The 27,559-nt window shown below is 50.7% G+C and overlaps 1 protein-coding gene across 2 annotated transcripts in view; it reads right to left on the bottom strand.

The window, feature by feature from the left end:
• The window catches only part of THOP1 (thimet oligopeptidase 1), a 295,527-nt gene that overhangs the window by 146,651 nt on the left and 121,317 nt on the right, over positions 1 to 27,559 (bottom strand). For both annotated transcript variants that reach the window (XM_069646651.1, XM_069646654.1), the window contains exon 5: positions 2,347 to 2,449. In XM_069646651.1, coding sequence (XP_069502752.1) covers positions 2,347 to 2,449 — 103 coding nt within the window. The remainder of the gene's footprint in view (positions 1 to 2,346; positions 2,450 to 27,559) is intronic.

Here is a 27,559-nt window from a genome sequence, read left to right as displayed (position 1 = left end):
ATTCTCACTTAAACCGATGTTAATATTTTATCTGCAAAAGGTAGTGCCCATTCTAATGTTTGGCGCCGAAGCAAGTTGGAATATAAAGGAGTCAACATGGGACCAACTTGAAGGCCGCTTTTGGAAACGGGCACTCAACCTTCCGCGCTGTCTTTCAATGACTGTAATTCGCTACGAATTATCATTGAACTCCCTTTACAGCCATGTTATCTGGAAGTCCATTTCTCTTATGCGTAAGATGTCCTGCTCGCGCGGAGCCTCACCTTATTATATATTCAACCATACGCAAGTCGCATCTAACCCTAGCCTGTTAGCTCAATGGCAGATAAAAGTACAAGCCTGGGTTAATGCGGCAGATATATGTAATTTTGATCTAATTTCTCGGCCCAAACATGCAAAAAGGAAATTTGAGGCGTGGGCTTGGATAGTCAATTTAGAAAAGCGAAATCAAATGGCCTCAACAAGCTCGCTAGGCTACGTGCAAAAAAAAATAAATGTCCAGGCTTCTTACCTGACCCAATGCTATACCAGCTACTACCGCGAGAAATTTCTGAGATTTCGTCTTAATATTCTAAATTCTAAGGAAATTTGATGGCGCCGTAAAGATCCATCTATATCTGATAATTACTGTCGATTCTGCTTTGTCTGTGTTGAATCCTTGAAACATCTAATCTTGGACTGCCAAGCAACTAATGACTTGCGTCTTTTACATCTTGGTCAGTTCGCACCTTTAGACGATGACATGGAGTCGTGGTGGCGTTTGATTTCCTGTGGTAACAACGTCAAACACGTCTGCGCTATTGTGAACTATTTGAATGCGCTATTGAAATTTCCTTTTTAATGGCCGTCGCTATTATTATGCTGAGAAGGACTAATGTACCTGTTTAGTGTGCCTCTAATTACTTAATGTACGCATGTTTGGGGTTGATGAGCTTAAGGCTGCCCCACTTAGAGAGGTGGCAGGTTGTGTGGATTGGAATACCTCGATCTTTTGGAGCGGATTGAAGCTTAGATAGATGGAACCACGAAGATTTGGAGTCTTCTTTATATTCTTTGAAACAAAAGTTTTTTTTTATGTGTGTTTTGTACAAAAGAAACTAGTTTTTCAAAAAAAAAAAAAAAGAAAAAAGATTCTCCTCATCGCACACTCGCTCCCTCCTCTCCTGTAGCTTTCTGGCCGGCCTCTCTTGGCCCTCTTCCTGCTCCCACCAGCATGGCTAAAAAACCTCTGGGTCATCTTCGACTCTACACTCTCCTTCTCACATCTCGGACATCTCTGACATCACTAAGAAGTCACACTATCAGCTGTACCTCCTCAGAGGTATTCTTCCTTTCCTTTCCTCTCCTTCCCCCAGAAGCTCACAGTCTCCAGAGCTTTGGTTCTCTCTAGGCTGGACTATTGCAACAGCCTCTTTCTAAATCTGCCTGCTTCTACTCTCTGCCCTCTGCAACTTATCCAGAACAGGACTGCAAGACTTGTCCTTGGCCTCAAGCCCAGGGATCGTATCTCTCCAGGATTGCAATCTCTGCACTGGCTCTCAGTGGCTCTGAGGATTAAGTTCAAAACCCTCAGCATCGTCCACAAGGCCTTCTGGGGCCTAGGGCCTCAATACCTTCAACTCTCTCTTCCTAAATACCTTCCTTCTCGAGCTCTTCGTAATTCTGACTCAAACTACCTCAGGGTCAGTCGCTTCTCCAAGCAATGAGTTGGCGGTAGATCTCTTTCTTCGGCTGGGGCCTCCCTCTGGAACAGCCTCCCTGCCCCCCTAAAACTTGAGGAGAATCATCTTCGGTTCCAGAAGCACATCAAAATCTTTCACTTTGCTTCTGCTTTTTCTCATCCTCTCCCTTGTCGACTTCCTGGCTGTCACTGAAATTGCACTGGTTACATGGCCACCCTTTGATCTCGGGCCCAGGTCCCCTCCCCCACCAGTAGCACTCCTGCACTGCCTTCCTGGCAACCCCCGCACTTGGGGACTGTTTTCTGTATCCCTACATTCCCACTACCAGTACTTGACACCTATTGTCTGCACTTACCCTGCACTTGCCACCGGCTGGCCATACATTTACTTAATGTTTATTTATTTATTTTTTTATCACTTGTACTGCACTGTCCTCTCTCTCTTCCCCCAAGCACTTCTCCTCCCTCCCCTTCCCATGCACTTGCACGTTCTGAATGATACCTGACCTAGTAGTATCGTGGTCTGTCTTCCCTCTGTTCCCCCTCCCTTGCCTCGTCACGCCTTGAAACACTTGTGTATAGGCGCGTTATAAATGCCATATCATATCCTTGTTATAATGTAAATCTCTTTGGTGTAAAGCGCTATATAAACACAATAAACATACCAAGCTCCTCCCTAGGAAATGGCAGGAAGGTGATGTCTTCGGTAAGGTTCTTGTTGAAGTCGATGCAGAGATTGCTGAGCTTTTTCTTGATCTCCTTAATTTTCTGCAAAACACAAATATACCACTTCGTTACATCCATTTATTCTCTTCCCCAATATCAAGAAACTCGAAGGCAGAGGATAAACCCTCCCAACTATGGCTTTCACAACTATGGGTTTCGCGCCTTGAAACACTTGTGTATGGGCACGTTATAAATGCCATATCATATCATAAGTCACTGAGTTAATGAAAATTCCCTTCATTAATTTTTGGAACATCTGTCTACAGCAATACAAATGTACCTTTTAAAGGACAGCAGTATAGGAAGCCCTAAGTCTGAGATGGACATACCTAGGGGAGCCTATCAGCCTCCAGTGGAGCAAAAGAGGGGAGGCCCATAGCTATTGGACAATGAATGGAAAACCCACAGTGTCTTAGAAACCAACCACCTACCTGTTCAGTCCCTAGCACACACACGGTGCACTGGACCTTGGAGTGTATTGAACCACTATTGGAAGTGGTTCAATACACTCCAAGTTGGAAGATATTCCCTGGATGTACAAGGCAATTCAGTAGTTTTGTAGATTCACCATTTACTGAAAGGAGAGTATCGGGAAATGCACAGTGAAGCATCATCTGCATGTATGGAAAAGGAGGTGTCCCTGATACAGCGTGTTTAAATAATTAAAAAAGAGAGGCTGTTTGATAAATGTGGAACAAGTGAGTGTTTAAGCAAAGTAAGCCTGGCAATGTACATGCTGTGAGAAGATTGAGAGAGGTAAACTTGCAAGAGCGGGAGACCAAGAGACAAGGTGGGAAAATGAGAGAGCGAATAGTTAGGCTCAGTGAAAAATATTGTGCTTACGAAAGAGCCTAACTCCATAATAGTATCAATTAGTAAAAACAGAAATATCCCCATAGGGATTTTTCAATGCCATTGAACAGATTCTGGGGATAGAAGCGAGTTTCTAAAAGGGCTCTGGAAGAAGAAACATTGAATTTGATTTGAACTAATTAACTAGATCTGTGCTTATACATTTAAGTGTACTTATTGTGAGGAGTCAGCAATGTGAGGCGGACAACTGTTTGATATTTGTTCAAATGCCATTCTATTATAACAATATCATCAAAATGCTTAACTTGCCCTGCTCTACTGTGGGTTTCCCAACCTAACTAAACTAAGGGGAAACAATCTAAAAGAAATGCTGGCCCTCACACTAAACATCAACTACAAAAGAAAATGTATGGCAATTCAATTAACATCAATATTGACATTCACAATATGTTGACAACCTTTCAGTAACCTGGGTAAATTCCATTCCACAGGATTCAAGGTGCACTCTTCTTCCTCTTTCAGCAAAAGGAATATAATGAGAATGCACATAAGTAGTAAAGTCTCAGGTCAGTTCTTGAAAAGTCAATATAAAAAGGTAAAGATTTGTCAACCACAATTCCAACTATGGCTGCAAACTTTCAAAGAGGGAAGAAACCACAGAACAGTCTTCTGACCTGTTCACCCCCCCACCCCAAATGTGATCCGGCCGCAGTACACCACCCCCAGGGTCGGGATCAAGAAGCATCTGCCTTCCCCTGGTCACCTGAGAAGGGTCACAGGCCAGGTTTATGGGAGGAATCATGCCTGATTCATCACATTATGTCATAGATCCATTTGCGTAAGGTTCAAGTGGCTGCAGTTATTGAATAATCTTAAAATGCACGAGCAAAGAAGAGCATACTTGATTATGTGCTTTAACCATGGTCTACCTTAGGCTTGTTTGCCTTTAACAATGCCTAGGTGGATGCATGGATATGTACAAATGTTAATTACTCAAGATTACATCCAAATCCAAATGGAAGAAATGGGGCATGGAGGTGTAAGGAACAGTCATTCTAATGTCGTGTTCCAGGGCACCTCCGCTACTCTGAGCCAATTTACAGGCTAGAACCTTTACAACAATAAAATGTGGGGCTGTCCTTTGTGATAGCGTAAGGGAGCTGGCCCAGTCAAGAGAACAGGGACCTCTTTCAACATGTGGCAGGAGGCCTACCAGGGCACTTGCCAGAGCACGTCCTGCCCCAGAGGCAGGCTGTGGCAGTGGGAGGGCCCTAATCCTTGTCGCTTCAACCCGTGCCTCATTAAATGATGAAAACAGCACTTCTTGGCAGAGTGAATTGTTCGAGTGAGGTCAAAGGAGCAGAAGACAGTCCACGAAACCAAGAGGAGGAAGGACAGTAGCTGAGAGTGGAGGAAAATTGTAAAAAGCAGGTGGTTGGTGAAAAAGTGGTACTTGAGGGTGTGAGGACGTGCGTGGTTGAGAGAGTGTGATTAAGTGGAGTGAATGGGAGAATGTAAGGCTGAGTGAATGGAGGGTAAACAGTGGAAGAAAGTGGTGTGATGAATACAGTGAATTTGTCCTTTCTCCATAAGGGGAAGTCACCGCCTTTGGGGCTAATGAGGTGAGCCTGCTACACCTAACACCCCCTAGAAGACAAGTAATTCTTAAGCAATGATTTTACTCCACCTCCCTTTACCACAGAATCCCAAGTGTTTTTTGGCTATATGGGAATTGAGCAGGACAATAATGTACAGTTCCCTTTAAAAGGAGGATGGTTCGGTTTCTGTCCTGTATTTATTATCGCCATTGCTGGATGAGCAGAACCAATGGATTATCCCATCAAGTTTCTGGGAGGAACATGAAGGTCACAAGACTCTCACAGCGGGGGTGGGGTGGGGCAAGGCTAGTCTACGTGTAAAAATAGAGGGGGGAGCATCTCCCTTCCAGGAGGAGCCATGAGGCTGAACCACGCAGGTGGCATGGTGGGCACAGGAACAAAGGAGACCAGGATGCGCTACCACTTCCAGGAAGGCAGGGAGCCTAAGGAGCTTGAAGCCGCCAAAGATAAAGAAGTCGGAGCTGCCCCAGAATGAACCGAGCAAGAGAACAGAGGTTGGAGTTGTGGTTTCACGCAGGCCGAGTATCCACTCCCCAAGGCGCATCGCCACTGATAACCAGGTATGTGGTGTAGACCGAGGTGTGTGATGATACAAAATGAGGGGGTGAGAGCAATGCATCCTCAAGTAGGGCTGAAGAGCCAGGTACCGAAAGCCGGACTAAGAACTGAGATACCCCACCAGCAGATAAGATACCCTACAACCCAAACAGGAGTGTGCAAAAAATATACCAGTGGCAAGACCCAAGATACCTGAACTGGGGTGAAAGACTACCATTTACGAAAAGGCAGGCAAACCCAGAATAGTAGAGTCTGCTATCTCAGACGAGGAGCAAATATACAGAGAAATTTGACACAAGATTTTAACTACCTAGCCAGACAGAGTGTCTGGGATAAAGGATGGGGGCATTTCAGTGGAGGCTAGACCAGGTACCACCAGGACTAAAGAAAGTCAGAAATTAACCTTTTGAACTGTGTCACCAGACCTGTCGTCTGCGAGAGAACCAAGATCTCTTTGGGTGGGGTTCAGAAACCAACCACCACTAGATAACTAAAAGAGAGAACAATTTCCCCAGACCAAGTTTACGTTACCTTTTTGTATTAGTGGTATGGCCAGACATTAGGATCAGACAGCGGACAGATTTTGTGTAAGACATCCTGATGAGCACCAGCTTGTCGCTTTCTTTTAAGAGTAGGGCATCATCGCAGCAGTAAGAATAGGAAAAGCATTCTTTCCTAACACAGTTAAAACAGGTCTTCCTGTCCGTCTCCTATATCGGGCGAGAGAAAGAGCAAGCCAGGGCACAACAGCGAGCCAGGGCGAGGATTACAAGGGCATGAGAGGGGAGGACAAAAAGGAGCCTCGTCAATTGGGAGGCACCTATTCAAATTGTGAAGACCATTGATTCATTTGTGTGATCCCTGGATAGCATCCACATTTGAATACCCCAAGGGAGATACATAGATAAGGCATTTGCCTTTAAGCCATCACAACCAGCTAGCCAGCTATGAAATAGTAGGGGTGATCGATCTCTAGTGGTCATCTTTAGGTTTGGGCACATCTGGGTTAGGAAGGGAGAAGTCCACAGAAAGACGAGAGGGGGGCAAGCCCATAGTTAAGCCCTTCTTTAAATATTCAACAAAAACACTTGAACTGTCTTCATGAGTTGGTGTATGCTTGAGGCCATCTGGTACACCCTACAGGCAGAGGCAAATGCATGCATAAAAGGGTTGCATACACTATGAAACATGTTTCTGTTAGGTAAGACTCATACCAATGATGCATCTTCCTGACCTGTGTCAATCCCAGAACATGTTGCTTTTACTGGAGGATTCTTTTACCTTATACGTCTGAGTGGGAACCTTTTTCCACACTCACAGAATCTTTTACTCTTTTTATGGGTGTCATTTTTAAGACTCTCCATATTGTCTTTTAACTTTTTGCCAATAAGTGCCTATTGTTGCTGGGTTGTCCTAGGGGCTCCCCTTTTAAATTTGTCTGGCTACCCTTGTGAGAACTACAGTTCCCAAGGGTAGAAAGGATCTTTGGATCCCTTTCACATTTTATTACATGAGACCAGCACCCCCCACCTTATGTGGAGCGCTGGGGAGAAACCGAGTATCCCCTTTCTCATTTTAAAATGGAACATTTATGTTACAAGGACAAACTTACTTTTAATGGTTGGTGGCAGTGAACCTTTTATTAATTCAGTGCACCTTTACCGTGGGCTGTTTGCACAGCCCTGGTAAAGGCACACAGGGGTGCTCATTTTACCAAAATGCCTCCCACCCGTCCCTCCCTCCCCAGTCTTTAGTATTCCTTGTCCTTTCTTGTTCCTTCCCTTTACATCTAGGGTGGGAAATTCCTATGAGCAAATTTCTATCTTCGGCGGGACTGTGGACTCCCTGCCCAGGCTCCAGATTGTCTGTGAAGGCAGGAAGCGAGCGAGGAGTCCAAAACTCTGCAGTCCTTTGTCTTCCAGGCCGAGTGTGAGAATCCAGTTCAAACTGGGAGGCTGACCGTCCTGAAAGGATTGCCAACCCCCCAAGGTTTGAATGTTGCAAGGCTGTTTGAATGGCTGGGTTAATGCATAAAAGTCGGATCCTGGAAGCTGATGAGGTAGTCGACCACTGGAACCAAAACCAAAGAGGAAGATGAAGAAACCGCCGCTGAGATGAGCCTGCTGCATAACCGGAGCCTGCTGTAGCCCTTCCTTCCAATCGACCTGGGGACTCTGCAAAATGACGACCCAGCGCCTTGCGAGACCCACAAGACTCAATAAGACCTGAATTTTGAACCATCCCACTCCGTGCTGCAACCTTGCAGGGCTGCAATATCCCAATACCCTGGGACCTTGAGCTATTGTGCGGTGCACGGTCTTCCAAATTCCGAATCACGCTGAAACTTCGTGGGCATCCTGCTTGATTTCCAAAGGCACAATTTAGGTTCATAAAGTCCCCTCACCAGAGTGCTGGTGTACCTCAAGCAGCCGTTTGTAGGAGGCCCAGGGAGGCCTGCATGAGGTGCCCCCGCCACCCATTTGGGGTGACTGGGGAGAGGGCCCCCAGAAATTGTGGGACAGGCCCCCCCAGTGGGTGGGGCAGTAAGGTTTGGGTACCCCAGGCCAGATTGGCACACCAATGTGCCCCTCTGCACCAAGGGGAGTTGGGTTACCAAATGAAAAAAGTGAAAATGGTAGACCGCATTTTAGGGGGGCTGTGGGGCACCCCAAACCGACTGGGGATTTTCTAATGGGAAGAGGTGGTGACCCCCCACCACCCACAATGGAGTGGGGGCCATGTCATGCAGCCCTCCCTGGGGGCAGATATTTGCTCCTCGGAAGGGACACCTGAGCACAGGGAGAAGTGCAGGACAGCCCCACCCCATATCTGCCCCCAGGGAGGGATACATGAGATGCAATGCCCCTCCAATTGGGGTGGGGGTGGAGAGGTGCACCCCCCCTTTACATTACAAAATTCCCGGCGGTGTAGGGTGCCCCTCAGCCCCCCCCAAAGTGCAGTCTGCCATTTGCACATTTTTTCTTTGTTTACCAAACTTGCCTTGGCGCGGAGGGGCACATTGGTGTGCCAGTCTGGCCCCAGGGGGCCCAAACCTTACTGCCCCACCCACTGGGGGCCTGTCCCACAGTTTTTGGTGCCCCCCCTCACCCAAAATAGATGGCAGGGGTACCTCATGCAGGCCTCCCTGAGGGCAGATATCTGCCCGTATGAAGGGGCAAATGGGTTTTCAGTGGGGGGGGGGGGGGGTTTGTGAGGTTTAGTAGACCACCAGGGATGGATTGCAAGAAGGGGGGCATGTTTGAAAATTATTGATTTGTTTTTGCTGGTGTGACCGTAGGTAAAACATGTTTTTTGTTTTGTTTACAGCTTTTTCTACGCGAGCAGCTGCAACGTTATGTGAGTACTGTTTTTTATTATTCTATGGTTAGGGCCCACTGTCAGTGGGGTGGGTGAGACTGGGGCTGGATTGCTGGTGGTGTGGGTGGAAATGGGCCGTCTGGGCAGATATGTTGGTGGGCTGGGACACAATTGCAGGGGCAGGCCACACATTGCCCCCAATGCCAGCAGAACATTGTTGTTTCCCTGGGAGCGGATCCCTCCCATGTGGGTTGTCCGTCTGCAAGCCGAGGCTCCACCTCTGGCTGTGCTACGTTACAGAGGTCACCTCCGGGGAGGAATGGGGATCCTGCTGGGGCTCCCTGGAGATGCTGCTGTGCTTGGGTGATGTACACCCACATGCTACATGGCTGTCCAAGGCCAGGGACATCACCTCAAAACGTCCTGGAGTTGCGGTTGGGCTGCATTTCAACTTTTCCCTTCAGGGAGGTATTGGCACACTGCCGGGACTCCCTTGTGGGGTGAAGCTTTAACGCAAGGCAGCCAGTGCTCCAGCAAAGTCGGCGGTAATATCCCTGGCCTTGGGCACCCTTCTCCCATGTGGGTCTTTGCCGGGGGTTCTGGGTAATACATTCCGGGCCGATTTGCCAAGTCAGACCTCTATGGATTCCCACAGGTGTCCTCTTTTGGGAAATGCATGGGGTTCCCGGTTTTCCTTGCTGGCTTCGACACCCTGGTCCAAATCTGTAGGTTGCCCACTTGAACAAAATGTGCTGTGTCGAAAGGTTTGGGGTTACCAGTGGGTTACCCTTTTACGTTTGCGCCCCAGGTAGGTGCACCCACACATGTGCGGTACCGTTTTCATCGGGACACGTGTGGAATGTGTTTTTTTCGCCACATTTCGGACTTTGCTGGGGTTTCTGGGTAATACATTCTGGGCGATTTGCGCAAGTCAGACCTCTGCCGATTCCCACGGGTGTCCTCTTTTCAGAAATGCATGGGGTTCCCCGTTTTCCATGGTGGCTTGGACACCTTAGGCCCAAATCTGTAGAGTGTGCGCATGAGCAGGATTCCTGAAATGATGCTGTGCCGAAAGACTTTGGGTTACCTGTGTTTTGGGATTTCCCATTGGCGTCCAGGTAGGTGCACCCACACATGTGAGGTACCGTTTTCATCGGGACACCTGTGGGAACGCGGGAAGGTATGACATTTGTTGTGTTTGTGTGGTTTACATAACGTTTTGACCCATTTGCTGGTGCCCTTTGTCACACAACCCTTTCATTTCCCAAATGTGCCCCTACATTTAGTCGCTGCTTTAGGCACCATACACTTTTGTAACCTGCACAAGTCACCTACCCTTGAAAAGGTCTGCCTGTGCTCATTCAAAAAATGTATGCTTGCCGTTCCTCACCACATTGGTTTTCCTGATTTACACATGCTAAGTACGTCTGTTCAGGCCGTAAGCATAAAACTCCTGTATAACGTGGCTCAGTGTTTGGCTTGTGGTATTGCTTGTTTTGTAAAACAATACAAAAATTGTGTGCTTTCCTAACTGCAAGAGTCGGGGAAAAGTAGCGGAGCATTGTTTTTCTCAAAATTCATAGAAGCCATTGCTGTACCAAGCAAACCATGTCCACCACATAGCTTTTTTTTCGGTCATTTTCCTGCTTTTTCCCCAATCTATGGCATTTTCCCCTAAATAGTTATTGCCCGACCTGCGCAAATCACCCCTTCCTAAACTTGGAATTTTGTCTACTTTTCAGAAATGCATGCCTTTCTGTCCTCCAATTCGGCTTTCCTAACCTTTTCTTCCGTTCTGTCCATGCATGTCCATGCATTTCCAATTGGCAAAAATGGCCAAAATCGCCTACCTCTCACAAAACGGTTGATAACCACATCAACATATTTTTTTTCATTTTAACTCAACCTGTTCTAGAAAGCCAGGAAATTGGGGAATTCAGCTCAGCAAACCATTTGTTCCTAGCTCTTACAAGGAAAAAACCACAGGCTTCCTTGTACATCATTTTATTGGCATTTTTTGAAAAAACACAAAATGTTTGCCCTTGTTGGTTATTTTCTCTCACCCCCCCTACAGCAACCTAGGATTCCTCTGTGGCGTTATGACCGCCTACATGTGGGGAAAGAAAGGAGCCAAATTTGGCCGAGATATCTCATGTAACAAAAAAGTTACAAGGCATTGAATGGCGACATACTGAAATCACCAAAAAAGGCCTTGGCATTGGGGGGAAAAACCCATGGCACTTAAAGGGTTAAAGGATGAACCCAGCTTGGAGGAGGTGGTGACAATAGCAGAAAGAGTTGAGAATGCCATGGCGTCTGTTGCAAGATCAAGGAAAAGAAAATGTCCCAACTAGAAAGAAGAGGAACCAAACAAACAATTAAAAGGGTCGAGACACTCCGGACACCAAGGGTGATAGATGTAAAGGAGTCAAAGGGAATGAAAAGTATGTTTTATATGCGCTAGTGGGAGTCACTTTGCAAGTTCTCTGGTATGCCAGGCGAGGAGAGGGACACGTAACAAATGCAAGAGGTGGGGCCATTATACAAATTGTTGTAGGAATTACACCACAGGTAACAAGAGGAGAGTGATCTCTGTGAATGAGGAGACGCAGCTGTCCTCTGGAGAAGAGGATGAAGAGCGGATAGAAGTAGTAACTGTGAATATGGTTATGTGTAATGAGGTTTATGATGTGACAGTCCTTATGCTGACGTTTGTGTGAATGGTAAAGTCGTGCGGATGATGGCGGATTCAGGTGCGAAATTGTCATTAATGTCACGTGAAATATATGAAGACGTTGTGGGCAGCAGGGTGGGACAGTTATTGCCATCTGATAAAAAGCCAGGCAGATACAATCTGGGAAAGATCGATGTTATAGGATGTTTCATTGCTTGGCTACAATTCAAAGGAAGGGAAGCCCAAGGTAAGGTGTACGTCACCAAAAGTGGCAAAACGCTATTAGGCTGGAGAGAGCACTAAGTTCTAAGGATAAGAATGGACCCGAATACTCTGATGAACAAGTACTGTATGTGGGTGAGAATGTTGGTATGCTTGAGGGGCATCCCAAGGTGGTTCGAAGAGCATTGGCTGCGTTAGGGGTATGGTGCACAGAATTATATTGAATGTGGGGAGTGTGCCTGTGGCAGAGAAACTGCGTCCGGTTCCAATGGTGTTGAGGGATAGAGTGAGGGATGAGCTAAAGAAACTGAAGGAAGCTGACATAATAGAATCTGCTGGTAGTTTGGAATGGGTATTGTTAAGGAGAATTCTCATAAATGTGCTAATTCCTCTTTACCTTAGAGACCCCCAGCTCTTTTGCTGACCTTTGGGACTCTGTACTTTTTAATTCGGTTTGTTTTCTGTGGCTATTTCTTTTGATTGTGGAGTTTTAGACAGTTCCATAGGCATCATCTTTTTTATTTATATCACACAGCACCCTCAGTGCAGTGACACAGGGAAGCCTTTTAGGCTAATCCCAAGGTTTAAATACCTTCTCTGGGATAAACTAATGTTTTCCAAGAGAATGTAAAGTTAAATTGACTTTACTAATCGTTTTAAATTCCTAGACCTAGCACACACTTTCTTATAATAGAGTGCTGGAGGGGTTACGTTGTATCCCCCATGTCTAGAAACTCATGTAGCAGTCAAATGCTACACTTTCCTATCGAAATGGTTGGTGGCAGTGGTTTTACAACAAACTACCATGATTTCTCTCGACCGTGAACACACGGGAACCATGTTTTTCAAAATAGCGTCTGAGCCCCTTTGTTTAAACAGGTCCCGATCTTATTTTTTCGCCATTTCTTTTTTTGGAAAGGTCCTTCTAGTGTTTGTCTCTGCGCGCCAAACTAGGTTTGGTCCCTTTGTTCTTACGCCTTTGGCGAGCTTCAGGACTGAAGACCGCCTCTGGCACCCGAGCATCTGGGGTGGGCAGGAAGTGAGGGGGGGTGCCCGAAACTCCCTGTGCTTAGTCTCCGAGGAGACCCAAATGCACTCTGGCATGATTGGCTGGCTGACTGTGTGGCAAGGACAGCCACCCTGCTGGGTGAGTGGCAGCTAGGCTGGAATGAATGGGAGAAAACTGTTTAAAAGGTGAGTCTCCTGGACTGGAAAGCAGAGTCGACCACTGGAACGAAAGAACCCAAGAAGACGAGCTGGAAGAGGACGGCTGCTGCAACTACTGGACCGTTGGTTTGCCCGGTGGAGCCCTGCTAGGTCCGAATCGCCAAGTTCACCTCGACAGAGGAGCCCATCAAGGACGACTTCTTCCTTTGAGTTGGTAGGATCAATCAACTCGTAAACCGCCTGAATACCATTCTCGGAGATGGTTAGGATTAATCGGGGGGGGGAGGAGAGGGAGGACACCAGCCTGTGTGCTTGAAGAACAGCAACCGGAATCAAAGATTTGCCAATTTGCCAGATTTACGACCAGTCCCTGTGCAGTGCAGGAGTTCCCCCGACACCCTCCCTCTTGTCCCCACGACTGAGGCTCGGGAACAGCGAGATCTGCTGGAACCGCCAGGAACAAAAGTCTTCAGATGCACCTTTTTCTTCAGTTTAAGGTACTGCGAAAACCCGACCGAGAGAACTTACCCCTCACTGTGAAAGTGAGGGATAAGCCCTGCCGCGAAAAGGGCTGCTTTCTGTTTGTCTTTTTGGCTGGACGCTGGGCCTGGCCCGTTGAGACATTTCCAGCCATAAGGTTTGCGACGAACATAAGTAAGGAACAAGTTACTTACCTGTAAATGTTGTTCTCCAGCATGGGTCTGGCATGGATTCACATGCTCATGAATATTCCCCGTCGTCAGGCTGGGAATCCTCAGTACAGAAAAAAATCAGTATCAGTTCCGTTTCTGATCTGTCTTTCCTAGTAGTAACCAATCACTGATCTCTGGGTCATACTGCCCACAGCCAATGACTGCCCTCTCCCTAAGACTCGTCTCCGGCAGCCATCCTCAGATTTGGTAGCATGTATAGTGGCAGTATGACCAAGTGAAGAGCCGCAGAGGGGTAGGCGGGAGGGTTCGCATGTGAATCCATGCCAGACCCATGCTGGAGAACAACAGTTACAGGTAAGTAACCTGTTCCTTCTCCAGCATGGGGTCTGGCATGGATTCACATGCTCATGAATATAATATTACATAGCAATACACACATGCACAACCACGGGAGGTGGCAAAAAGCTCAACATTAAGCAGCTCTTACCTCCTCACCAGGCCCTTCAGGCGAACAGGTTGCACAGCACTGCTTGGCCGACCCTGGACTCCTCCCCAGAATCCCGGTCGACGCAGTAGAATTTCGTGAAAGGTGTGCGTCGACCTCCACGTAGCAGCCCTGCAGATGGCCAGCAGGGGCACACCAGACAAGAAAGCCGTGGTAGCAGCGATCGCTCTGGTCGAATGGGCTCTCGGTCGGCCGGGCAGCGGTCGGTTTGCCAACCGGTGACAGTGCATGATACAGCCGGAGAGCCATCTGGAAATGGAAGCCTTCTAGAGAGCCTTCCCTTGATTCACAGGTCCAAAGTTGACAAAAAGCTGACACGTCTTCCGAAAACCCTTCGTGCGGTCCACGAAGAACTTCAGCGCTCTAGCTACATCCAGCGTGTGCAAAGTCCTCTCGGCCGGCGACAAAAGCGACGCGAAGAAAACTGGTAACACCAAGGGTTCGTTGAGGTGGAAGTCCGACGGCACCTTGGGCATGAAGGAGGGATGCGTCCTGAGCACCACCCTTGTGTCGTGAAAAGTCAAGTATGGAGGCTTGCAAGATAGGGCCTGAATCTCTCCCACGCGCTGTGCGGAGGTGATGGCCACAAGAAAAGCTGTTTTCCACGATAGGAACTTCAACGGTGCCGTATGCATAGGCTCGAATGGGGTCCCCATGAGCCTAGTCAGCACCACATTGATCTCCCACGCCGGGGCTGGGGACTTCATCGGCGGGAACGAGCGGATTAATCCCTTCATAAATTCCTTCACCAGGCGGTGAGACCACAAGGAAACCCGTCCTGTTGTCCTGGTGTATCTGGAGATGGCAGCCAGATGTATCTTGATGGAGGCGTGAGCTAGTCCAGCCTTGGCCAACAACAGTAGGTACAGCAGTACTTGAGGGGCCGTAATCCGTAGAGGGTTAATCTTCTGTGCCCGGCACCAGACAGAGAACCTCTTCCATTTGTGTCCATAACACTTGAGAGTTGAGGATGCCCTGGCCTTTGCAAGAACCTCTCTGCAGTCGGCCAGTATATCGTATCCCCCAAACTCTAGTGCTGCAGGAGCCACGCCTGCAAGTTCAGCGATTTTGGGTCGTGATGAAGAATGGCGCCTCCTTCTCTCGAGAGAAGATCCGCGTCCCCGGGCAGTTTCACTGGTGGGGACGCCGATAAATCCAGAAGGTCCAGGAACCAGATCTGTCTCGGCCACGCCGGTGCGATGAGGATCATCCTGCACCAGGACCTCTTGAGCTGGTTGACGAGCCGGAGTAGCAGTGGCAACGGCAGGAAAGCATAGAGGAACAGGTTGTCCCGGGGGAACGAGAAAGCATCGCCCATGCTCCTCGGTTGGGGGAACCTGCTGGCGAACTTCTGGCACTTGGAGTTCGTCGCCGTCGCGAAGAGATCGACCTGGGGTCTGCCCCACAGCCTGAAGAGTCGATCCACTTGATCCTGGCGTAGCTCCCACTCGTGGCAGGAGGGCATCTCCCTGCTGAGTGAGTCGGCGATGGTGTTCTTTATCCCTGCCACATGAAAAGGTACCAGAAACATCCCCTGGTCGACGGCCCAGTGCGACAGATCCTGGGATTCCTTGGACAGGGCTGGGGATCTGGTTCCACCCTGCTTCCTGATGTAGAACATTGTGGTGGTGTTGTCGGCGAAGATCCTCACCACCTTGCCCTTGAGGGACGGAAGAAAGGACCTCAGGGCCCAAAACACTGTGCGGAGCTCCAGAATGTTGATATCAAGCTGTTTTCCCTCCGGGATCCAAAAGCCTCTCGCATGGAGATTTCCGGTATGCGCTCCCCACCCTTCCAGGGAGGCATCCGTCGTCACCGTTACCTGGTGAGCTAGGGTCTGAAAGTCTGCGCCCGCCGTCAGATGAGTGCGGGTGCCCCACCACCGGATCGCTCGTCGGAAGGTCTCATTGAGCGGTATCCTGTCCTCGAAGCTGCCCGTCGCCTGGATCCAGCGTGCGTCGAGGAACTCTTGCAGTGGACGCATTCGAAGTCTGCACAGGCGTACCAGATAGATGCAGGAGGACATCATCCCGAGAAGGGATTTGATGGATCTTACCCTGGCTACGTCTGTGGCTAGCAGGCGTTGCACCTTGCCCAGGATGGTTTTCGTCCTTTCGTCGGACGGTGAGGCCAGCCGTGCCACTGTGTCGAGCTTGGCTCCCAGAAACAGGGCGACCTGGGAAGGGACCAGGTGGGATTTGGGGAAGTTGATGGAGAACCCCAGGTCCGTGAGTAGCTGGACAGTCTTCACTGTGTGTTCTACGGCGAGCTCCCTTGTCCTTGCTGGGATGAGCCAGTCGTCCAGGTAGGGATGGCCGTGGATCCCTTGCAGGCGTAGCCACGCCGCCACCGGTGCTAGGCACTTGGTGAATACCCTGGGTGCCGACTTTAATCCGAACGGGAGGGCCTTGAACTGGTAGTGCCATCCTTGGACCACAAACCTGAGGAACTTCCGGTGTCCTTTTAGAATGGGGATGTGGAAGTAGGCATCCTCCAAATCCAACAACGACAGGAAATCGTCCTTCTCCAGCTGTCCCAGCACGTGCTGGAGGGTGACCATCCGGAACGTCTGAGCCTTGATCTACTTGTTCAGTCGCCGCAGGTCCAGGATGGGACGCCAACCTCCTGTCTTCTTCTTTACGAGAAAGTATCTTGAGTAGACCCCGAAGTCTTTTTTGGGACGACCTTGATGGCACCTTTCTTGAGCATCGCCCTTACCTCCAGCAGCAACTGGGGTATGTGTTTTTCCTTCCTGGCCACGGGTGGCACGCGGGGCACTTCTTTAGAAACTCGAGGGCGTGCCCCTGGGCCAGGGTATCCAGCACCCAACGGTCGGTGGAGATGGACTCCCACACGCTGACGAATTGGCCTCCCACCAGGGTGCTTCGGTGGGGGCCCAACGCCACGGTCGGTTCAGTCCTGTTTCGAGGCCGCCTTGCCCTCCCTGGCGACGACAGCGGGAACCTCCAGACTTGCCCCGTCCTCTATAGGCCTCCTGCGACGAGGAACGGGCCGCTTGATAGTAGGTAGAGCAGCCGCTGCCGGAACCTTTGGAGGCCCCTTGCTTGCCTCCGGTGTTCCGAAACGACGGCCGTCGTTGCTGGAGAACTCCCAGGGCCCGGGCTGTCTCTGTGTCCATTTTGATGGCTTGCAGGGACTCCTCGACTGTCTTCCCAAACAGGTTGTTCCCGTCGAAGGGCATGTCCAACACTTTGGCTAAACACTGTTGCCCAACTGGCGGAAACTGGTGTCAGCGATGTCCGTCGCCACTGTTATGGCGTGGTCCGACGCCACCTCACCTTCTTGCAGGATTTCCAGGGCTTCTGCCCTCTTGTCGTCCGGCAGGAAGTCCAACAAGGGAGCGATTTTATACCAAAGTTCCCTGTCGTAACGGGCAACGATAGCCAGATCGTTGGCCACCTTAATCGTCGTCCCATCGCGTCGAGCTTCTTTCCCTCGCCGTCCGGCGGTGAAGTCGATGCCGATGCCCCCCCCGCCTTCTTCCTGGCCGCCGCCGAGTCGACTGAATCCAGGGTCGGCTGTGCTCTAAGGTATAGAGGGGCCGCGTCGGGGACCCGGTACTTCTTTTCGTATCGGTTCATTTTGCCAGCGTCGTGGACGGGTTCTTGAGGAGGGAGAGCCCCTCGTCCCAGATTTCATCCAGTAGAGGTACCGCGAGGACCGTCTTCCTCTTGGTCTCTCGACGTTGATAGAGGAACCCCTCCTTTTCATTCTGGGCAGAGCTGGAAAAGCTTGGATGCCCTGGAGATCATTGCATGGAAGGATCCAATCTCATCGGGCGGGGAGGGGGGGGGGGGGGTGACGGGAGGTCCACCCCGCCGTCGCTGCCCACGTCGTCCGTGTCCGTCGTGGCCGTGTCCGTGTCATCCCTGTGGACCGTGTACGGGGAGGAGGGTTGAGCAGGCCTCGAGGGCTAGAAGGGTGCAGGAGGGTGTGTTCTTCTCCTCTTGGGTGGTGGACTTCCCCACGGCCCTGCCCCTGGCTCCTCCATGGGCCTGGCTCCGGCTCCTCTGTCAGGGGGTAATCTAGTCCTTATTTCAGAGCATAAGGATTGCCATCAAAATGGCCGCCGAGTTGTCCTGCGGCACTGGCTGCGACGGGCGCGACGGTTGGTCTAGGGTCCCGTCGGCGCCGCTGTCGCCTCCGTCGTCCCCCTCGTCGGGAGGCCTCTCAACAGGCTGGACCTCCTCTCAGGGGCTTCGACAAGTACCTCCTCGGTGGTTGTGTCTGAATCCATGACGGCCACTGCCCCCTCCCCCTCTTTCTCCGCCAGGGGCTTCATGGGGGTTCTTTCGATGGGCTTGAAAGATGCCTCCCTCAGAGGTGGCAGGGAGACTCTGGGCCCCGAGGCTGCTACCACAGGTGTAACCTCCGCAGGCTGCGCCAGGGTTTCCGCGACCTCCTCGATAGAGGACTTGGCTGGGTGAATCAAGGCCTTAGTCACCGACTGCGTGCTTGTGGCCTTCACCATGCGGGAGGGTTCCCCGCCTCGCTCGCCCTCAGCCGAAATCTTCGAGATCGACCGGGGCCTCTCCAGAAGCTTGGCCAGGTTCTCGGATTTCCCCTTCCCCGAGCCAGAGCGTTGGCTCGTGGTCGATGGCGCCGGGGAGGATGCGCTCTGCCTGGCAGCCGAGGAGCCCGACCGTTCGGCGCTCCCGGTGCACGCGGTGCTTAGCCTTCTGTTGGGCCCCTGTCGCTGGGACGCCCTCACTGGACTTAGAAGACCGCTCGGGTTTCTTCTTTTTCTTCTCACCTGACGGGCTCTTTCCCTCCAGACAGTTGGCGAGACGAAGATGGTGGTCCCTCATGGTGCGCTCCGACATGTTCCCGCAAAACGCACAGTCCTCCTCCACGTGCGTTTTGTCCTCATGAAGATAGTAGAGGCATAAGGAATGCTCGTCTTCTTTGAACACGTTCTGCAGCTGGCATCCAGGGCAGGCCCTGAACAGCTTCCCGGGCGTCGAGCTCCCTCTCTCCTGGGCCATGTCCGGGGTAGGCCTCAAACTTCTGGAATCCTCCAAAAGCGTTGTTCGATGAAATCTTCACCCTTGAGGGGCGTAGAAACTTCTGAAACGGGTCCCCGTTGATCGGACGTAAAGACGGTGGAGTTTGAGGCTCAATTTAACCGAAAAAAGAGAAATTCTCTTTGAAAAAGCACAAAAAACGCAGCAAAAGCTCGAGAGCTACAGCACGGGGACTCCCAACACTTGAACGTGCAGTAAAAATCTGAGGATGGCTGCCAGAGGTGGGGCTTAGGGAGAGGGCAGTCATTGGCTGTGGGCAGTATGACCCAGAGATCAATGATTGGTTACTACTAGGAAAGACAGATCAGAAATTAAACTGATACTGATTTTTTTCTGTACAGAGGATTCCCAGCCTGACGACGGAGATTATTCATGAGCATGTGAATCCATGCTAGACCCCATGCTGGCGAAGTAATAACTTGTATCCTTCCATATGGCCACACGGTTTGTGTGATGCTGGAAATGCATCAGAGGGACAGGGCCTCTGAATCCTTGTCCTTTACTGCCTTTTATCGTGTGTTCTGTCATGTTTTCTGCCCAGGAGTCCATTTGGGACTCCTGGCAGTGCAGCTCTCTTTTGGTTTGGTGAACAGACCCATGGGATACCCTTATGGCACCCATGGGTAGGGGTACAACCCTGTGCCCCTAGTGTATGTTTTTGGGCACCTGTGGGAGGCCCACAGAGCAGGGTATGGGCTGGTGGCAGCTCCATGCTGAACTGGACAGGTGCTCTGGGTGTCCTCCATTTTGGGATACCCAGGCCCGGCCATTGGGATCAGTTGATTCCTGATAGAAACAAGATGGCCCCTGTGGCCTCTTGCTTTCTATTGCCTGTTGTCTAGTTTTTCCCAAAGTCCTGGGAAGCCCTGACTCTGTCCCTTCCCCCTGACTGGCTGTTGGGTGGAAGTTCCATATATGGTATTGTTGTGAAGGCCCAGCTAGACTGACTGGAGCCTTCCCAGTGACTGTATGTTGTGGGTACCTCCTGTGGGTGGGACCTGGGTGAATGTCGTATGTGACCAATATACACTCCTTGTTGTGGTTGTCTGGTTGCTGGCATGTGAGACAAAGACTGAGACAGCCCTGCCCGAAACTGGCCTGAATGCAGTGTGTAGTGTTGAATGGCTGGGTAGTTGTCCCAATCCACATTCCTTGTTGTGAGTGTCTGAAAGGGAGGAGTGTGGCCTGAATGCACTGTGTGCCTGATTGGCTGACTGACTGCATGAATGCCCTTCTGTGTGATTGGCTGCTGTGTGTGTGCCAGCAGTGTGGATGAGAGACAGAATAGTATATCTGGGGACCTCTCACCACTGGAAATTGTTCAGAAGCTGAGTCTCCACTCAAGAGTAACTGGAACTGCTGATCCTTGACGTCCAGCTGGAAGAAGAAGACTTGCTGCTGCATTTGCTTCGACAGATCTGAAGGTTGCCGAATTCGTCGAGGACTGATCCGAGAGAGGACCTGGTAAGGCGCCCTCTTCCCGTGCTCCGAGGGATCATCGAGCACCGCTGCATCTTCGCCGAAGCGCCCTGGAAGTCAGACCCTCGAAAGGCTGCCGACCCGAGACGGGACCGCCGAGGAGATCGAAGTGAAGCACCCGGACATCGACGCCGTCGAAGTCCATTGCCGTCGACCAGGGTTCGCAGGTCTGTGGAACCGCTGGAGGCCCGTCGAAGTTGTGTTGCCCAGCCGTGGGAACTGCTTGACGCCGTGCCGCCGACGACCGGAGCCGTCCGCTCCTTGCCTAAGAACATTCGAATCGAAGGACTCCCTCGTCCGCATCGTCGACCGCTTTTTGTCCTGCCGGAGAAAGTCGAGGACGACCAACGCGCCGAGGAGAATCCGCCGGTGGGTTTCCCGCCACCTCACGACCCCAAAGACTCGAGCGACTCGACGCCCTTGTTGGGCCACCGTCATTCCCAATCTTTGCGGTCCAGAACTAGTGTCGCCGAGGTGCCCCGCACGCCTCTTCCTCGCAGGACGCCGACGTCTCGACGCCGACGAGCACCGCTCGGATCGAAGCCTGCCGCCTCATCGACGCCATTCTACCCGGTTTGTTGTCGGACGTTCGACGCCCCGTGTCTCCCGCTTGAAAGGGAAGGCATTCAAGAAGGGCCGTCGATTCCCCGACACCGAACACCGAGTTCCTCGACGCTTCTCGACGCCTCTCGACGATCCGTGACTCCTGCTTTAAAGGGGGTCACTCAAGAAGGATCTGTCGACGCCTCCTCGAAGAACTCGACTCCACCAGGTACATTGGGGGGGTAAAAACATTGTAGGAGAGAATAAGTCTATTGAATAATATATGGACTGGGCTTGTGTTATATCTCTTTATTTTACAGGTTGCCCAGGTGGGGGGGGGATCTCCACACAGAACTGTGTCCAGTGGTAGGGGCCAGTATTCTGCGTATTGTTTCAACCCTCTGTTATCTCTCCTCTCTCTATTGCTGGTTTCCTTCTTATTGACCTGTGTGACATTTTGACAGTATTATGAATGCACTTTAATGAGGTCTAATATTAGTGGTACCACTTTAGAATTGTAGATATTTACCATTATTGATTTTCCTGAGCACAAAGTGCGTTATTGTGATAAGTGTACATAACCTTTGAATATTAGTTATATAAAGACTGTGTTTTCAGTAATACAGTGTGTGGACATTCCTTTGTGGGGGTTTGGGGGATACACTGTACTTAAGAACCAGCCTGCATCACCTCCTGAGAAGCTAGGCCTTGATTGCTCGTCCATCGCTACCGTAATAGAGAATCTTGGCAGGGGTCCTCTGTGCCTCTCCTCTACCATATAGAGAGCGGAAGTACAGACCCCCCCACCGGTCTTTACAAGCTGGTGGCAGCGGTGGGATGCTTATGGTTTTAAGACTCAGTGTATAACCGTGCCACTTACAAAATATCCGCACTTTATTAGATTAAGGTTTGGGTGTGTACCAAATAACTGCATTACAAGCAATGGAGCCCATTGCAAATGGTAAATTGACTCGGATGAGCTTAGAGGCTCTCCAGAGTGCTTGTGAAGCCAGGGAGTTAGACTTTGTGGATAAGTCTAGGGCTGAGCTGATAGCTGCCCTGGTGGACTTCCAGACTGATGGTGAAACCCTTGATGAAGGGGGGGATGCAACCAGTGAGGACTCTGCCCCTGGGGTTGTCGCTGAATCTGTTTCTGGGAATGCCACCATTCCTGCTGCCTCTGTTCCAAACCCCAGCAATTCCATGGAACTTGAGTTATTAAGGATGAAATTGGCCTTTGAATATCGCAAGTTGGAAATAGAAGCTGAGCTTAAGAAAGAGGAGCTGGCACAGCAAGTGGAACTCAAGAATAGGGATCTTGCGCTCAAAGACAAGGACACTGAATGTCAGAGAATCCAGCTAGAGAGAGCTAGAGTGGAGACTTCAGCTAGACCAATTGAGAGTGGCAGGTCCCCAGCCACCAAGTTTATGAAAGATTTGGTTGGTGTGTTTGTGGAGGGTTCAGATATCCTCCAATGGATTGAAGCGTTTGAAATGGCTTGTGCAATTCATGATGTAGATAAAAGAGATTGGGCTAAGTGTTTGTTAAGCAGAGTGCCTCAAACTGGATATGACTGTATTCTGAAGCTGAGTGTGGAAGAAAGGGGTCAGTATGAGTGTATGAAGTCTGCTTTGATTGCCAAGTTTGGCAAGACACCTACCCAATACCTTAAAAGGTTCAGGGATTTTAAGAAAAGAGAGAATGTGTCTTGGGTTGACTGGGTGAGTACTGCGCACATGAACATGATGGGGTGGATTGATGGTTACAAGGTGAAAACTTTTGCTGAATTATCCCACCTGTTGTTTTTTGAGCATTTTTCTGAAGCCTGTTCACCAGAGCTGCGTCAGTATGTGGCTGACCAGAACATTTTGGACCCCTTTAAGCTGGCTAGGTTGGCTGACAAGTGGGTCTCCCACCGGGTGTCCCCTAAGGACTCCAGTGGGAAGGACAAGGACAAAGAAAAGGGGACCTCTCAGAAAGCTGAGGAGTCCCAAAAGCAATCACAGTCGGGTAAACCAAAACCTTCCTCTCCTAAAACCCAAAAATCTAGTGGGGATAAGTCCTCTGTGGGTGGGAATAAGAGTAGTGGTCCACCTGCTGCAAAGCAGGTTCCCAGTGGTTCCAGTACCGTACCCCGCACTCCTGGCACTTGTTGGGATTGTGGGGCTCTGGATCACAAAAGGGGTGACCCCAAGTGTAAAGGTAAGGCACTTGGAGTACAGGTTGTCAGCCTGACCTACCCTTACCCCGTGTCTGAGGTGGAGGCCACTGTCCTCCCCTCCTCTACAGGAATCACATTTGGTGCTCCGGTAGAAATTTCCTTAGTGTCCCTTGGGGCCTGGGACCAGTACGCAGAAGTACTGGCAACTATCCTGCAGAACACCCGTAGGTTTTTGAGAAGTGTCCTCTTGAATGGCCAGCCTTCTACTGGTTTGAGAGACACTGGGGCAAGCATGACAGTGGTGGACAGGACCCTGCTCAAGCCAGAGGACTATGTAGGTGCTCCTCTGAGAACCACCAGGTTAGCTGGTGGGCCTCCCAAATTATCGCCTGTAGCCCTAGTCACACTCATGATTGGAGACAAGGCAGCAAAGCTTCCTGTCCTGGTTCAGGACAATGTCCCTGCTAACATTCTGTTAGGAAATGATCTAGTAGAGTTGGGGTTGATCTCGGATGGTCTTCCCATGACTGCTGCTGCAGTCACTAGGTCACAGGTGACACCGGGTCTGGCTGTGAGTCCGGTACCCGAGCCAAAGGCGGGGCCTAAGGCAAGAAGAAGGAAGACCAAGAAGGCCACCTCTGTGGAGGGAACACCTTCTCTTCCTGCTGTTCCGACAGCACCCATTGGGATCCATGCTCCGGACGGGCTGGGTCCAGTGGAAAACCCAAACTCAACTCCTGTGGGAGAAGAGACAGAAGACTCTCCTGTGGGAGAGGTTCTCAACCCGGAGGATCATCCCGACCTTCAATGCTTGTTAGCTGAAGGGGGACCCTCCCGGGCAGACTTCTGTAAGGGACAGAGAGAGTGCCACTCTCTCGAGGGACTGAGGAAACAGGCCCTGTCCCAGGCACAAGGAGAAGTGCCTAAGACATTCCGGATTTATTGGGAGGGTGAGCTCCTCGTTAGTGAGCCCACTAAGCCTGAACCTGGTGCCCGCAAGAGGTTGGTGGTACCCCAGGTTTACAGGCCCTTCCTACTGCAGTTGGCGCATGAGGTGCCCTTGGCTGGTCATCTTGGGACTAAGAAGACTAAGCAGAGGCTCTCTGCCCATTTCTACTGGCCACGGATGGGAGTAGAGGTGGAGTCCCACTGCAGGACCTGCCCCACTTGTCAGTTGTCTGGCAAGACTGGAGGCAGGGTCATTGCCCCACTGCAGCCATTACCAGTGGTTGGCACACCATTTGAGAGGGTGGGCATCGACATCGTCGGTCCCCTTGACCCTCCCACTTCAGGTGGACATCGGTTCATCCTGGTCTTGGTAGATCATGCCACCAGGTACCCTGAGGCAATACCCCTTCGGACTGTTACTGCCAAGGTGGTTGCCAGGGCTCTCCTGGGCATTTTCACCCGTGTTGGATTCCCCAAGGAGGTTGTCTCTGACAGAGGATCCAACTTCATGTCTAGTTACATGAAAACCATGTGGAAGGAGTGCGGGGTAACCTACAAGTTCTCCACCTCTTATCACCCCCAGACCAATGGTCTGGTTGAGAGATTTAATAAAACTCTCAAGGGCATGCTAGGGGCTTTGGAAGAACCCCTAAGGAGGAAATGGGATCTCCTCCTGCCATGCCTGCTGTTTGCTTACAGAGAGGTACCTCAAGAGGGTGTTGGTTTCAGCCCCTTTGAGTTACTCTTTGGACATCCCGTGAGGGGGCCCCTCGCCTTGATCCGAGAAGGCTTGGAAGCCACCCCTCCAGGTCCCGCCAAGCAAGTGGGGGACTATGTGTTAGGCCTCAGGCGGAGGATGACACAAATGATGGGTCAGGCAACAGCACATCTCAAGGCCAGCCAGGAATTGAATAAGTACTGGCATGACCTGAAAGCTTCGCAAGTGGATTGGACTCCGGGACAGGAAATCCTTGTTATGGAGCCTACCAAGCCTAGAGCTTTGGCAGACAAGTGGACTGGACCCTTCAGGATCATCTCCAAGATGGGCGAAGTCAATTATCTGGTTGACATGGGAGCCTCTGGGGTAGCCCCCCAGGTATTCCATGTCAACAGGCTCAAGCCTTTCCACAGGCGAGCAGAGGTCTCATGTCTCTTGCTAGCTTCAGGGCAAGAGGAGGATGAGAGTGAGCCCCTTCCTGATTTGCTGCATAGCAACCCTCAGGATGGCTCAGTGGAGGGAGTACAACTCTCTCCAGATTTGACAACAGAGCAGCAGAGGGCCTGCAGGGCTTTGCTCCAGCAGTATGCCTCTCTGTTTTCACTGACACCGGGCCTTACACAGTGGTGTAAGCACGAAATTGACACTGGTGACAGTGTGCCTGTCAAAAGCAGGAGCTATCGTATGTCAGATACCGTCAAAAACCACATCCAGGCTGAGGTCGCCAAGATGTTGGATCTGGGTGTTATTGAACCCTCAACCAGTCCCTGGTCCAGTCCAGTGGTCCTTGTCCCCAAGGCAAGTTCCCAGGAGGGTATAAGGATTGGAGGTTCTGTGTGGACTACCGAGGAGTCAATGCCGTCACCAAAACTGACGCGCACCCATTGCCCAGGGCTGATGAGCTCGTGGACACTATAGGTGCTGCCAAATTTGTGAGCACCTTTGACCTTACCTCAGGCTATTGGCAAATAGCTCTGACGGACCATGCCAAGGAAAAGACGACATTCTCCACACCTGAGGGACTCTACCAGTTTAGGGTCATGCCCTTTGGGTTGAAGAATGCCCCTGCCACCTTCCAGAGATTGGTCAACCATGCGCTCAGTGGGCTGGAAGCCTTTTGTGTGGCTTACTTAGACGACATTGCCGTCTACAGTTCCACCTGGGAAGAGCATTTGACACATCTGGATAAGGTGTTGCAGGCCTTGAAAAGGGCTAACCTCACTATCAAGGCCACCAAGTGCCAGATAGCTCAGGGGAAAGTTACCTATCTTGGTCATGAGGTAGGAGGGGGTCAAATCCAACCTCTCTCCAGTAAAGTACGGGATGTACAGAACTGGGAGACTCCCACTACTCAAACCCAGGTGAGAGCCTTTTTGGGCCTCACTGGGTACTATCGCAATTTCATGGCAGACTATGGAACCATAGCTGCACCCCTGACAGCTCTAACTTCACCCAAACAGCCTAGTAAGGTTAATTGGACTGAAGACTGTCAGAGGGCCTTTGATGGCTTGAAAGAAAGTCTGTGTAGGGCACCTGTGTTGAGTGCGCCTGACTACAGCCGACCCTTTATCGTCCAGACGGATGCCTGCGACACCGGAATTGGAGCTGTCTTGTCCCAGTTAGATGACAAAGGGAGAGAACATCCTATCATATTCATCAGTAGACAACTCAAGGGTAGAGAACTTAGGTGGGCTACTGTTGAAAAGGAGTGTTTTAGCATAGTTTGGAGCCTTAGGCGTTTTAGGCCCTACCTTACGGGGTCTGCCTTCAAGGTCCAAACAGATCATAAGCCCCTGAAGTGGCTTATGCAGATGAAGGGTGAAAATCCGAAATTGCTCAGGTGGTCCATTAGCCTGCAAGGGCTAGACTTCACCATAGAGCACAGACCAGGGAAGAGTCACGATAATGCAGATGGCCTTTCCAGAAGGTATGTTGACCGTCTGGATGAGGGTGTCTATCCCGTGGGAGATTAGACACCCTCCACCTCAGTCTGGGGGGGGCGACTGTGATGCTGGAAATGCATCAGAGGGACAGGGCCTCTGAATCCTTGTCCTTTACTGCCTTTTATCGTGTGTTTGTCATGTTTTCTGCCCAGGAGTCCATTTGGGACTCCTGGCAGTGCAGCTCTCTTTTGGTTTGGTGAACAGACCCATGGGATACCCTTATGGCACCCATGGGTAGGGGTACAACCCTGTGCCCCTAGTGTATGTTTTTGGGCACCTGTGGGTGGCCCACAGAGCAGGGTATGGGCTGGTGGCAGCTCCATGCTGAACTGGACAGGTGCTGTGGGTGTCCTCCATTTTGGGATACCCAGGCCCTGCCATTGGGATCAGTTGATTCCTGATAGAAACAAGATGGCCCCTGTGGCCTCTTGCTTTCTATTGCCTGTTGTCTTGTTTTTCCCAAAGTCCTGGGAAGCCCTGACTCTGTCCCTTCCCCCTGACTGGCTGTTAGGTGGAAGTTCCATATATGGTATTGTTGTGAAGGCCCAGCTAGACTGACTGGAGCCTTCCCAGTGACTATATGTTGTGGGTACCTCCTGTGGGTGGGACCTGGGTGAATGGAGTATGTGACCAATATACACTCCTTGTTGTGGTTGTCTGGTTTCTGGCATGTGAGACAAAGACTGAGACAGCCCTGCCCGAAACTGGCCTGAATGCAGTGTGTAGTGTTGAATGGCTGGGTACTTGTCCCAATCCACATTCCTTGTTGTGAGTGTCTGAAAGGG

This window comes from Ambystoma mexicanum, chromosome 1p, assembly GCF_040938575.1.
Source record: "Ambystoma mexicanum isolate Mex_15411 chromosome 1p, UKY_AmexF1_1, whole genome shotgun sequence".
NCBI classification, from domain to species: Eukaryota; Metazoa; Chordata; class Amphibia; order Caudata; family Ambystomatidae; genus Ambystoma; species Ambystoma mexicanum.
This window is presented reverse-complemented; position numbering and strand designations above follow the sequence as displayed.